This window comes from Neocloeon triangulifer, unplaced genomic scaffold (assembly GCF_031216515.1).
Source record: "Neocloeon triangulifer isolate White Clay Creek 2 clone unplaced genomic scaffold, ASM3121651v1 ptg000014l, whole genome shotgun sequence".
In the NCBI taxonomy this organism is placed as follows: Eukaryota; Metazoa; Arthropoda; class Insecta; order Ephemeroptera; family Baetidae; genus Neocloeon; species Neocloeon triangulifer.
In genome coordinates, this window is record NW_026775556.1 from 18,385,748 (window position 1) to 18,399,045 (window position 13,298).

The 13,298-nt window shown below is 33.7% G+C and overlaps 1 protein-coding gene across 2 annotated transcripts; it reads right to left on the bottom strand.

Annotated features, from left to right (window-relative positions):
• Positions 1-196: 196 nt before the first annotated feature.
• Positions 197-13,013, bottom strand: LOC132199753 (alpha-N-acetylgalactosaminidase). Of its 2 annotated transcripts, none has more exons than XM_059624710.1 (11): positions 12,868-13,013; positions 8,730-8,898; positions 3,859-4,033; positions 2,800-2,974; positions 2,518-2,612; positions 1,751-1,912; positions 1,495-1,692; positions 1,179-1,343; positions 930-1,002; positions 744-878; positions 197-682 (listed from the first exon to the last, which is right to left on the bottom strand). In XM_059624710.1, the coding sequence occupies exons 2-10, from the start codon at positions 8,885-8,887 to the stop codon at positions 763-765; spliced, it is 1,317 nt and encodes a 438-aa protein (XP_059480693.1). In that variant the 5' UTR covers positions 8,888-8,898; positions 12,868-13,013; the 3' UTR covers positions 197-682; positions 744-762. The 2 variants fall into 2 exon arrangements, with proteins under 2 accessions (XP_059480693.1, XP_059480692.1); XM_059624709.1 differs by lacking the exon at positions 12,868-13,013 and adding an exon at positions 10,456-10,616.
• Between the last annotated feature and the right edge of the window lie 285 nt (positions 13,014-13,298).

The following is a 13,298-nucleotide window of genomic DNA, read 5'->3' on the forward strand; positions in this document are numbered from 1 at the left end:
GTGAGTGACGTCACTTGGTAACAAACTCATGTCAAAACTGCCAACTGTCCAGGATTCTCCTAGCAATAAGTTTTTAATAAAAATCTTTGAATACCTTTTATCCCTTTTATTGCATGAAATTTATTCAATCAATCGAATTGAATCATGGTTTTTGGAAGAAAGATATCTTCATGAGGAAAAGCAAGAGAATTTTTTTAATAATTATATTTTTAAATTTATTTCTATACACATAAAACATTTTTTTTTTAATTCTAAAACAGGTAATTTTGATTTTTGTATAAAAAATAATCAAATAAGCGGAAAAGCAAAACGAGTCATTTTTTTATACAAAACTAGTCATATTTACAATTAAAAGGGTCACAATAAACTGTTAAAAATAAAATTAAAAATGTTACATTTTACACACAAAATTGCATCATCATTTAAATCATTAACAGCAACAATAAATTTTTTTTTCAATCTAATTCATCTGTTTAAATATAAATTTTCAAATTTACATTCAATTTTCCTTAGGAACTAAAAAAAAACTACACAAAATTTTCAATTTTAAATTAATAGCTTAGAGAGTCACATTATCTCGCATTATTTTCACCGCTGGTAACTTTGACAGGTGTAAATTGTAAATTGTATAGAATCCTTCTTGGTGCCTTTCTTGACTCCGCTGAGGTTCCTCTATCACAGTCTAATCACGCAAAAAATAATATTAGTCACGACGCAAAGATAAGACAAAATAGATTGTATACCTGCTGATTGTTTAAAAAATTAGAATTCAGGTCTCGCTGTGGATTGGAAGACGTGCTGATATGGATCGTAGATAGTTTTCTGGCTGCGTGACTGGAAGCGCGGCAAGTGAATGTTTGCCCTCAGAATCACAACTCCTGAATTATTAATTTTAATTAAAATCTCGAAAGTCAATTTCTATCACTCACCTGATGGGTTAACTTTGACTTTGATTTTCGTCTCAGGTGATAAAACTCCATAACTAACCTCTTCAAACAAGTCCTACAAAAAATACAAATCAAAATAAAATTTTGTTAAAAGTTAATGGAAAAAATTCTAAATTTACATTTACTATAGCCTATAGTGCGCAATTAAATTTTTATAAAACCTTTTTTATTTTCTTGAAATAAAGGATTAAATCCAAATAAATTTAGAATTTAAAATTCTCAGACAAATACCTCAACTGCATATCCACCAGGGTAAGCAAGGCCGAGCTCTTGAAGGGTGACAGCAATATCAGAGGGGGTGCCGTCAGTTCTTCTGTTTAGGAAGGCAACTGCATACGAAAAGTAGTTTTGGTACAATGGCGTAATTGGTCGAGACCAAATTTCTATTCCACTTTTCTGAAACAAATTTTTCATTGATAATAAAAAAACACAAAAATTTCATCATATTCAAATTAATAAAATCAGTTCTATCAGTTCATTTTACAAATTAATTTGAGTATTGTCAAAATGAAAATAAATTTCTATTTTTATTATAAATTATAAAAACCTTGTAAATTCTGCGTCCTTGAATTCCCAGTGGATCCTGGTCAACAGCAATGACACCCTTGTTCTGCAGGATGGCTTTGTACTCAGGTCTGATGGTTCTCAGGTCGACGGACATGAGCAGCGGCGCCGCCAGAATGGCCCAAATCGCCATCTGCGTCTTGCTTTGCTCGTAACTCAAACCGAAGTTTCCAATGATCAACTTAACGGGAAATAATTAAAATTCAAACTGTAAATATTTTCAAAATTTTATAACAGACCATGTCAGGGTCATTCCAGTGTCCAGGCCCAGCATTGGGAATTATGTTGTCCTGGTTGTCTCCGTAATAATCAATGATGCTCTCGACGCTGGCCCAAGAGTCCTGGATGTCGTCAAAGTTGCGCCACAAGTTGCAGTGCTCAATGATTGATGAGAAATTTGGCTAAGAAATTTAACAAGAAAAAAATTACAAATAATTGTTTTTAATTATTTTTTTATTAAGTAAGAAATTACACAAATTAAAAAGTTTTAATGCTTTGCAAATGTCAAACATTTGAAAAAATAAATAAACAGAAAACCAGTAAAACTAAAAGTGATGAGAGAAGGAAAATGGGAAAACAATCTGGGTCAAATGTCTCTTTTTATTCTTTTTATAATTTTTTTTTTTTTTAATTTTCTTGCATTTGAACTGTCAAATTTCAATTTCAATAATATATTTATTTGTTTCAATTTTTATTCTCAATGCGTTTTCATTTTATGTTTGTTCTCATTGGCTGGTTCCGGACCAGAGTTTAAGGTTAATTGACTCGAGGGGCACTTTTAAGGCACCGTAATTTCTCTCCAAATCAGGCGAAAACCAGTAGCCGCTCTCATATTTTAAAACCGCGCGTGCTTGCGGCCTGACGGCGGAGAGAGAGATAAAAAATTTGGCAGAAATTGCCGCTTTCGAACGTCAATCACTCAATTTGAACTTTGCAAATTTTAAACCTGTCAAAACAAACCCGCAGGCAAAATTTCAAATTCCTTTTTTAAATTTTTTTTACACACCTGCATTCCGGCGTAGATTTGGTAGACGGGCCAACTGCACGAGTAGACCATCTGCCTGCCAGTCCGGTTGAGGTAAAACCCAAATTCAGGGTATCCTGTAACAAAAGGAACAATGTCAAAAAATAATAATTCGCCACGCTCCACTCTCAAGGTAGCTTTCGTTTGCTCCGATAAATGAAAGTTGCCTGATCGAAAAAGGCACACGCCCGTGATGAACGAGATTTATTTATATTTTTGTGTTCGCATGTAAAGTGAATAAGAAAGTGAACTTAAAATGCACACCTCGGTCCATGTCCTTGGGGTGCGAGTAGCAGCCGTCCAGCTTGACAAAGTCCACGTTCCAAGAGGCGAACGTCTGCGCGTCCAACTCCAACGAGCCGAGGATGCCCGGATATCCTGCGCAAGTGTAGTTGCCGTAGTCCTCGTAAATGCCGAATTTCAGGCCCAAATTATGCACCTATTAATCAAATGATAAGCATTATTTTTTAATTTTTACTTTGCAACAAAGGTTTGCCCGGTTTCAATTTTCATATAAGAAATTGTGATTAAAAATATAACTAACAATAAAAGCGAGCACAAATTATAAAAGTGGAAAATTCCAAAATAGGATTTTATTTCTTTCACTTTTTATATTTTTATGATACTGGCCAACGTATTATTATATAAGTAAAAGAAAATCATTTATTGTTTGCTTCAAAATAGTTGATATTCAAACTGGTTGTTTTTTTTTTTTTTTTTTTTTTAGGGTCAGGCCAAGACAAAGTCTTGTCGGCCTGTGCCCTTTATTGGTGGTACAGAAGGCACCACCCAATTAATTTTTTTTTTATTTTGTTGTGAAATTGCTCAAGCCCTATAATCAAATTATTTTAGAACAGCACTCTTATAATGTGGATTTTTAAAGTCAAATTATGATAAATCTACATAGAGATTTATTCAAATCTTCAATTATTTTCTTTATTCAAAAAGTCCTGAATTTTTAATTTGTTATACCTTTGACGGTTTTAAATTAATAGCGCATACAAGTTTTTTTTATAGAAAAATAGCTCTACGTTGGCGAAATTTATTGCACACACGTGATATAAAAACATAAAACTGAGAGTGTCGCCAGCCTAGCTTTTCGATGGCTTGACGATCGAACTCTCGACTCGGCGATCTAAAGTGGACTAATTGCAGGAGGAAAGAGCGTCGTTAAATCACACTCTTTTATTGCGAAACGAGTTTGCCGAGCCACTCTCGATGTTATTTCCGAATACAAAATTATAATTATTGCCATCGCACCGGATGAATGCAGAACGGATGATTTTTTTAAATTTACAAAATATGTAATTCAAAGTTACATACGTAGTCGGAGAGAGCACGCATGCCGTTGGGAAAGCGCGTGTAGTCGGGCTGCAGCTGGCCGTTGGCGCCGCGCTCCTTGTCCAGCCAACAGTCGTCCACGTTGACGTACTCGTAGCCGACGGCCGCGTAGCCTTCGGACACGACCAGGTCGGCCATCGTCCGGAAAAGACGCTCGCTGCCAACACAAAGACAAGCAGGAAATTGTACTATAAAGATTAATCGAACTGGTTTCCTTTCCTAATCGCATAAATTTAATAAAGTAATTAATTTTATATCAAAAGAAGAAAAACACACCTGCAATGTAGAGTTGAACAATCGAAAGGTTTAAAGAGCATTCAATTGGAAACTCTAATTTAATTAACTATTTTTATTTATTGCAGAGAAATGTTGAATTAACAAGCCATTGTTAAAGATGGTTTTAATTTTTAATTCAGATAATTTCCGGATGGTCAGATTTCAATTGTTCACATGTCCTGTTTGCTACTATTTTTTTATTATTTATATTTATTTCTCTAGTTAATTTTTTCATGTTATTTGTCCATCTTACCTTCAGTTCTAAATTTGATTTTGATGTATTGATTTGATGGAGGACGTTATTTCCAGGTTATTTCAACGTATTTGAATAAAGAATAAATTATCATAGCTAACTTATTATATGAAAAAATTTCTTGCAAATTATTATTTAAAAAAAAATATGCAATCAACTCTGTGGTGTTGTATAAGGAATTATTGGATTAAAAAAATTTAATTGGATAGAGGCTGAATGAAATTAGATTTATGATTTCTCTGACAAAATCAGGCACATCTCTGATGCGAGTGCAACTAACTCATAAAGGAAAGTCACGACCTCCGGTTGCATAATATGCGCCCGGCGTGCTTCAATCTTCAATATAATATTTTTACAACCGCCCAATTCTCTCTCTCCCTCTCGACGAAAAATGCAAAATTGCAAAACACATTTACAACGAAGCTCGCCTATAACAAGAAGCGCACGCTCTCGGCCGCGATCGAATTCATCACCCAAAAAATTGCGCCATTAACCAATAACCACGAGAGACGCATGTTTCCAATTATTAATGTGCACGTCGTGCCCATTTAGCCGTCGCCGCGATTTCTCTCGGGAGATTTCAACTCCCGCACATCTCTCTGCGATAAATATGGAGCAGCACCCACGCGCCGTGGAGAAAATAAGGAGTTTTTTACTTTGGGCGGACGATCAATTTGATTATTTCACAAAAGCGTTTTGCATCAGATGAAATTTTGCGTCACTCTCACTCGCTGGCCTTTTATCCAGAGCAATAATAATCTATCATGGAATACCTCTGCATGGAAAGGACTTTCTTAATTTTAATTGCTCTCATCAGCGAGCGCGCGATTCACGACTTTGCACTTTTTGCTCAACCTGAAGTTTAATGGAAAGGTCATCAAATCAGTTGCCTACACAAATATGTTGAAGATTTAAATTTATGTGGTTATTTGATCAATTATGTGTGCTCACAATTTCTTTCCCATATCCTCACATAAAATAAAATTTTGGCTCATTTAATTTTTCAAATTAAAAAGTAAATTTTAAATGCCACAATTTCTCAATTAATAAAATTTAATATGCTGCATTTAAAAAAAGCCATTTTCTACTCTAGTGAAAATTAGTGACAACAACAGCTATAAAACTGCCTTAGCTTTGAGCACTCAATTATAAATTAATAATAAAATAACAAATACCCAAATAGTTGTAAGATTGGAGCTTTCTGCAAGCTCAAAAAAGGGCACAAAAAGACAAAAAAAAAAAATATCTAGACTTTGCAAACATTAAACAATAATTATTTTATATGAATTAATTGAAATTTATTCATTTAAATAGTAATTATTTTTTATCTTTTGATACCAGAATACAATAAGAAGAAATTACAATTAATCTGCTAAATGTATATATAAAAAATATAATTGGACAAAAGGGGGGGGGGCGCATTAACAGCTAAAATTGAAAATTGGGTAAAAAAAGTTATACTTGTAGAAATTGAAGTTATAACGCATTTTTAACATAAATTTTTCTTGTTGATGGCGTAATCCTTTTAGAACTGTATTTGTAAATTTAATATTTGAGAGTTTGATTTCTCGAATACAAATATTTGACCATCTCAACTTCCGCGAAAACTAGACCCAAACTGCGGACGGATTAGAGAGCTGCTTTTTCAAAGAACCATGAATTAAAAGTCGTTTTTTAATCAAGAAACAATTCATGCGTCCGGTGTTTTCTCCCAAAACGATAAAAAATAAAATACCTTCCCAACGACAGACACCCTGAGGCGACGCTTTGATTATTACTTTTTATTTTATTTATTCAGTGTATCTTTGACTCGCTAGAGAAATTTGCAAACAAATAAGCCCTAATAAGCAATAATAATAGTGGTGGAGTATAAAAAATTTGTTGCAAAGTCATTGACGCCTGAACAAAGGAGAGCGTAATTGAAAGAGCTTCCGTTAGCAGCAGGCGTTAATTGGCCGCTTTTGCATCTCGGCAGACAATAAATTAGCCAATATATCTGCTTTCTTTCTCCACGCGGCAGAGAGATCTTTTATAAAATATATTTACACAAACCTGTTTGCGCGTGAATATTTAAAAAGTGAAAAACGCAATCAGATCGGAATGACTTTGACTCGCAATCGGCGCGTGCGATTAAATTGTCGGTGATTCGTTCAAGGTGCTTTTTATTTCGATTGTTCACGGGCGTGACCGACGAACGGCTGCTGGCTGGGTCACCGGCAGGCCCAAAAAAGACAATGTAAATAACTCGGAATGCAGCTTTTACTTTTGGTGTAAAATGAGAAAGGAAAATAAAGTGAACAAAAAACGCGACCAAAAAGTTTCCATGCTTTTGTCTGACCCAACACTTAAATTGAGAAAATGTTTGTAAACATTTACAGAAAAACTTGACCAAAAGTATTTTTATGAAATGATTTAAATTAAAGTGCAGAATCCACATTAATTTACAGGATAGATAATTTATAAATATTTTATTTTGTGAGTTGTGTATTTTTGGTTGCGATTGAGCCATAATTTGTATGGTTTAAACTCCAAAAACTAATATATGAAAAATTCTGTCTTGAGAGATTTGAAATTCTAAATCTCTTACTTAGATTTGAAACTCTGACATTTCGTTTGGCCTTCTTAACATTGATTTTTCTCCCTCGTCTGTTTCAAATTTCAGTTTTAGAGTTCTTTACGAAACTTCGCTGAATTGGAATTTATACCTTGCATTTTTACGAAAATTATCGGATTTTAAATATTTATTTATAATCCTAGTGCTCATCAGTGTGTCATATTTTCAGAATATTCAATGCGACGAAATTTTCTGATAGTGGTACTTCAAAGACGTTTTACAAGTTATAAAAATATTGTATACAAAATTGTCTATTTTGAAATGAGAAGAGCAATTTATATTTTTACTGTTATAATTAACTGAGGTTACAAGCAAATTGTTAAATAACAAACAAATGGTACAGTTAAATGTGGTTAAAATAATATTTAAATTATATTAACGATTATTAATAATAAAAAATGGTTAAATCCTTGAATAATAATATTAATAATAATTATTAAAATAAACATAGTCCAATAAAATTTTTAATAAAAAAATATAACTTGAAAATTTAGTTACAAAAGCAGGGAAGAGTAGCCTCCAAACATTATTTTAAAAAAGTGTTTTGTCTAACCATTTCTGCGAGGCACATTATCATTAACAATGGATCCGATTGCTGCAACACTAAATAATTTTTCGCTAGACGAGCTGTTATTTTATGCTGCTTGTATTACACTCGTGTTAGTTTTGCCAGCACTATTATTTCAATCTAATCTTCGTCACGGTCGTCGCGTCCTTATTTTCATACGAGATATTCTTTTAGAGTGGGAATGAGTTATTAATTTCATCTTTGTATTAAGTAGAATTTGGCAATTTCCAGCATCACTTCGTCCTTGCCGAGTATCTTTTTCCTCGGCATAATTTTTGTGTGCACCACTCAAAAAGCCTGGGAACTTTTCAAACTGGCTGCCAATCACAAAACGTCCTGCGTTTATAACGTACACACGCGATCTTGCAGTAATAATAATAATATGGGAAAGACCAGCAAGATATACCACGGCGCTGACCCACATCTTGTTGAAAAACCGCGAGTATGTGTTGCAATTGACGAATGTAAACAATTAGTAGGTAATTTGCATTGTTTTACAGCTATATCGGATGTGATTTAGCAACAAGTGATAGTTAGAGAAATGTGATGTAACTTTTCTTTTGGTGCCAAATTAAATATTATATAAGACGGCTGATGTCAAATGAAAATAAAAGGCATTTTTCCTCTGACCAGCCCTAATAGTAAATAACTATGATAAAATTTAATAAACTAATTCAGTAAAATTCACTTGATTAAAATAAATTTTAGGTTTGTAAAGTTGCCATAATTATCTGAAAAATAAAATGTTCTATAAAAAAGTATACACAACATGCAGTGCTAAAAACTGCATGTATTTTATAAATTCCTTTCTTTTTCTTCTTTATTATGGATATTTTTATAAAAATTTTGTAATAATTAAATAATTTTTTTTAGTTATTTAAAAATAATCCGCATCTTTTTTAAGCATGGGGTGATTTATTAGCAATATAAGTTCCTGACGCACTTCTATCTGTTTTTCTCAATTATTATAATCTTCTTTATCATTTTTTTTTTACAAATAATTTTATTAGAAGAATAAATGAAGTAAATTTAAATTGCACCTGCACCGCAAGTAAAAGTACAAAACTCTCATTGTCAGTGAGAAAAGTGAATTGCGCACGGCTGCAGGCGAAATGTGTGGAAAAAGCGAGAATAAGACTGACCTGATGCAGTTTTCTGGGTCGTTCTTGCAGTCTGTGTTGCACCTGAAGCGCTCCCACGCCAGCCAGCCCATGGGCGGCGTCTTCGCGAGTCCGTTGTCGAGGCCGAGGGCCGCGTCGGGGCCCAGCAGGCCCAGCAGAAGCAGCGGCACTATCAGCATGGTGCTCCTTCCTGCCAACAAAAAATAAAAACATCTCATCATCAAAAGGTCCGCTCTCTTTTCGTCGCTCGCTCGTTGCACAACTGCGAAATTCACACGCGCCTTTGGCTCTCGTTTTCAAGCGCAATATATAATTTATGCACCTTTACGGCGTGTGGCGAAATGTGAACACATTCTCTCTTAAGCAGCTTCTTTTTGCGAGTTACGTGTCTAATTAATTGGAATCCTGATTTTCGCCGGCAAGAACACTGCCAAGGTTTTTTTTCTGCCAGCTGAGACTAACAAGTACACACAATATTCCAGCAGACGGTTTATGGTGTTTGCAAATTGGTCTCGGCACGACTCTCTTGCGGCCTTTTGGGAATTGCAGACAGCAATAAAAGCAGATTGTTAGCTAATTTCCATGCAAATCAGCTCTACCCCACAGACGAAATGACAGAATACATAGTAAAATAATGAATATTCAAACAAAGAAGCACCTTTATTATTCAGTGAAATAAAATTCATTTGATGCTAAACAAGACTTGCTTTTTTTAACTATAAAAAATAAAGTCCATAAAATTGCCCAACGTGATTTAAATCATTGTTAAAATTATTATAAGGTCATTCATACGCTATTCACGATTTCTGAACTATTTTGAAGGGAAAAGTTAATGAAGCCAAAAAATTCTTGATTGAATTTAAGCCGAAAAAGAAAAGAAAAAAATTAATTCAATGGTCCTTAATTTAATTTTTGTGCAAATAAGATAATTATTTATTTGTATTATTTAAAAAAAAATATTCTGATGTGCTACTTTTAACAATTAAATTAAGTTATGTAGGCTTTCCTTCAGCAAGAAGTGTACGGAAAAAAAGCATTTTTGTGGCAAAAGCTGATGGCTCAAAAACCTTTCAAGCATAATTATATTTGTATTTCTTGAAATAGTTTCAATTAATGATTTAAGTAATTTTGTTTCCTTAAAATTAAAAGATTGTCGGTTGTCACAAGATATTTAATAATAGAAAAACACGTAATATTTTTGAAAACATTTATCATAGTAGTCTACTAAAATAGCCAGAATGCAACAATTATAATTGCCCTTAATCAGGGGGAACTAAAAGAAGCTTATGTTATAGAAATTTTTAACCATTGTGCAATTTTTAATGCTTGCCAATTAAAATATTTAATTTAAAAGAGTAGACATAATAGAATTTATCTAACATGAATCAGGCATTAAAGACAAAATAAATCTGAAACAGCGACAGTCTCATTTCTTTATTTAATTTTTCCCGTCCAATTTTGATTCTGGCTAGAGCTAAGTACAAAGTAGAATGTGAGAATTAAATTAAAATCTTCATTCGGTGAGCATACAATTTTTTAAATTATGTTTCGAAAGTAACAATTGAAATTGATGTCATATTAAGCAAATTAAAAAGGAAATAATGTATAAAATAACGCTGTTAATTTTTCTAATTAACTTTTTAAATAAATAAATAATTAAATTTCTGTATTTCTGCAAAAAAGTTTGAAAAAAGCATTTAGATAAAAACAACTTGTTAAAAAATATTTTAAATAAACAAAAACTTACAAATTAGTCCTAGACGGGTATAGAAAACAAAGCGTGCTTCTCCACTAGCATTCGTCCAAAACGGAACTCGCACAAAATGTTTAAAGTATAAATAAGGTAAAAATCTCAGGTCTCTCAGGTGGGAACGTTGCGTTTGGGCGGCGCGCGAGAGACTGCCGGTCGAGCGGCGAGGGTGGCCCGACAGACGCGGCGAGGGAGGGAAGGGGCTGCTGGAGTTCGCGGTGCTCAATGACATCACTTTCACTCGCCCTACTTTTGGCGCCGCGGTCTCATAACTAGTTTTGAGGAAGTACTCTTGTATGTGCACCTCGGCGGTCGCTGCTCGGCTCAAAGCCGAGGACTACGAGATAGGTGAGGAGCTTTCTTTCGAGCTCTCTCGCTTCCTTGACCGAGAGACTCTTAAAAGTGTAGCAACTCCACCTCAAACGCGTGAAGACCGAGATTTTTATCAGCTAACGCCAAATGAGCCGCAAAATTTTTGATTAAATTTTAGGCAAATTGCTAGATCATCCCAAATTGATCTGTCTGCATGACGCACAGGGGAAAATTATTTTAAAAATGCTGATACGTTTACCAATCACGTTTTTAGAAAACCGTCAGAAAATTTTATACGATTTACATACACTTAGTACCTCATTGCAACATTTTGAAAATATACAGTTCAGTTTGCTCCTCAGAAATTAAAACCACATAAAAAATTTTTGAAGAAATATTACATTAAGTTCCAGGAAAATGATTTTTTTCTCATTTTTGCGAGCAGCTATTTAGAAAAACGTCTATAAAAATCTATAAAAAAAAGACAAATCAATAATATTTTCAATTACTAATGTGGATGTAAAAATAATGCTTTTTATGGTTCCCATAATGTTTTTTTATTCAACCCTGACTCATCCCTTTGTAATGAACGCTCCCTCAAACAAACGACTTTCCTCAAAATGTATTATTAAATTTACTCTTTCAAGTGTTGCTAGTTATTATAATACAATAATAATAATAATAATAAATAATATATCTTTAAATGTGTAATTGTCAATCGACTTTGAAAACAGTTAAAGAGCTATTTCCCCAATTAAAAAAAAATGAATAAGTAAAATAAAATACTGAAAATGATTCTTTACTTAAAATTTTACTTGCAAATTATTAATCCTTGTTTTTCGAAGCGAAAAATATATCACGATTTTATTTTTATATTCCATTAAATTGTGGGCACGTAATATATGTAAGAAAATATTCATTCCCCTGCAATAGACGAACGTAAAAAAAGTTGATCTGATCTCGCATGTGCATCCGAATGTGAAAGGTGGAGGGCGTCTTGTATAGGAGGATCGTGTCGGATCATTCCCTCCAATACTGCCGCAGGTCTTTTACTGCCGAGTGCGATCTTTTGCTCTTAAGTTTTGCAACACCAATAAAGAGAAAAGAAAGATCACAACCTCCTGCATTTCTTTCGTGCATTCATTCGACCCGACAAAAGATCTCAGCAAAGCCGTTTCCTGTGTAAACAATACTTTGTAGAATATATGGCGCTTTTGATACAAGAGATGTGTGGCAAACGAGCGCCGCAGATCGAACGCGCCCCGATCAAAACAGCAGATAGATTAATTGCGCCGTTTTGTTCTCACGCCGCCTCTGCAAAGTGTAACATCGAGACACTTTATACTTTTGGTGCTAGCAACACTTTCGCTTTGCATTTTCAATTACGCCTCTTCTATCAATTGGAGGAATTTTATTTTAATATTAAATTTAAAATACAGCCAAAAAAAATCCATAAATTAAAATAATCTTGTTCCTTTTTTTAAAATTATTATTGGTCAATAAAACATAGATTTTTAATTTGAATACTAAATAAATAAAAAAATATACTGATAATTCTTTGATGTCTTTGATGAAAAAAAAATTGTTAGTTTTGACAGCGCGGGATATGATTAATGAAGCAAGAAGAGCAGGAAAACTTTTGTCTTTAAAAAACATATTTCCAATAAAAATAAAAATCCAGAATACGCCTTTTTTAGAGCATTTTTTTTTCGAAAGAAAAAATTAGTTTTCATTATTATTCGTATTATACAAACATAGCCCTACTCCCCGCCATAAGGGATGAATTTTAAATACAATCTATTGAACTCTCTTTGTAATAAAATAGCTCATGCAGTCCAAAGGGCGTGGGTGCATTGGCATTTTAGAAATATTTCGAGCACATTTAGAAAGGCGAGATATGTTTTATATTATGAACTAGGCCAGGGTCCGTCACGCCGGCTCAAATATCACACCGTGTAATAATTGCACGATTGCTTTTTTCACTGGGTCCATCACTCTATGACCCGCCTTGATCAGTCGCGCAATTTTTTTGACATAAAATACGATTAAAGGAAGGGATTGAATTGTGCTAAAAACAAGGTTAGAAATAAAAATTACCTCAAAATTTTCCATTGCCAGGGACGACTTCTGGAGCCGACAATAACACGCAGTCACACGCGCAGCTGATGAGCAGAAAAAAACGAGACTGACGCGGCATGTGCGCGAGAGCTCTACAAAATTATCAAACCAACCAGTTAGGTACCTTAAACTCACGCGGGAAATACAAGCTCTTATCAATGAGCTGAGAGCTGATATAGCATACTTGACGATATCTTGCAAAAAAATACGCTTTAAATTTAATTTTTCTTTCGTATATTATGTTTTTTAATATATTGTAGGAAAAAACTTTACACAAGTCATTCAGAATCTAACATGTCAGTTCTGTGTTATATTTTATTTTGATTAAAAAATCTTTTTTATACTTATTTCCTTTGGAAATTTTTGTGTTGTAAAAAATTTCCCCTCCCAAGTCCTGAAGGGCGAAAGAG

Bases quoted from the DNA above. Each gene is read 5' to 3' on its own strand.
- LOC132199753 (XM_059624710.1), bottom strand. From the start codon at position 8,887: ATGCTGATAGTGCCGCTGCTTCTGCTGGGCCTGCTGGGCCCCGACGCG. The intron at 2,613-2,799 runs GTGTGCATTTTA...CTTTTGTTACAG, and splicing joins CCCCAAGGACATGGACCGAG to GATACCCTGAATTTGGGTTT. The intron at 879-929 runs GTGAGTGATAGA...TTAATAATTCAG, and splicing joins AGTCAAAGTTAACCCATCAG to GAGTTGTGATTCTGAGGGCA.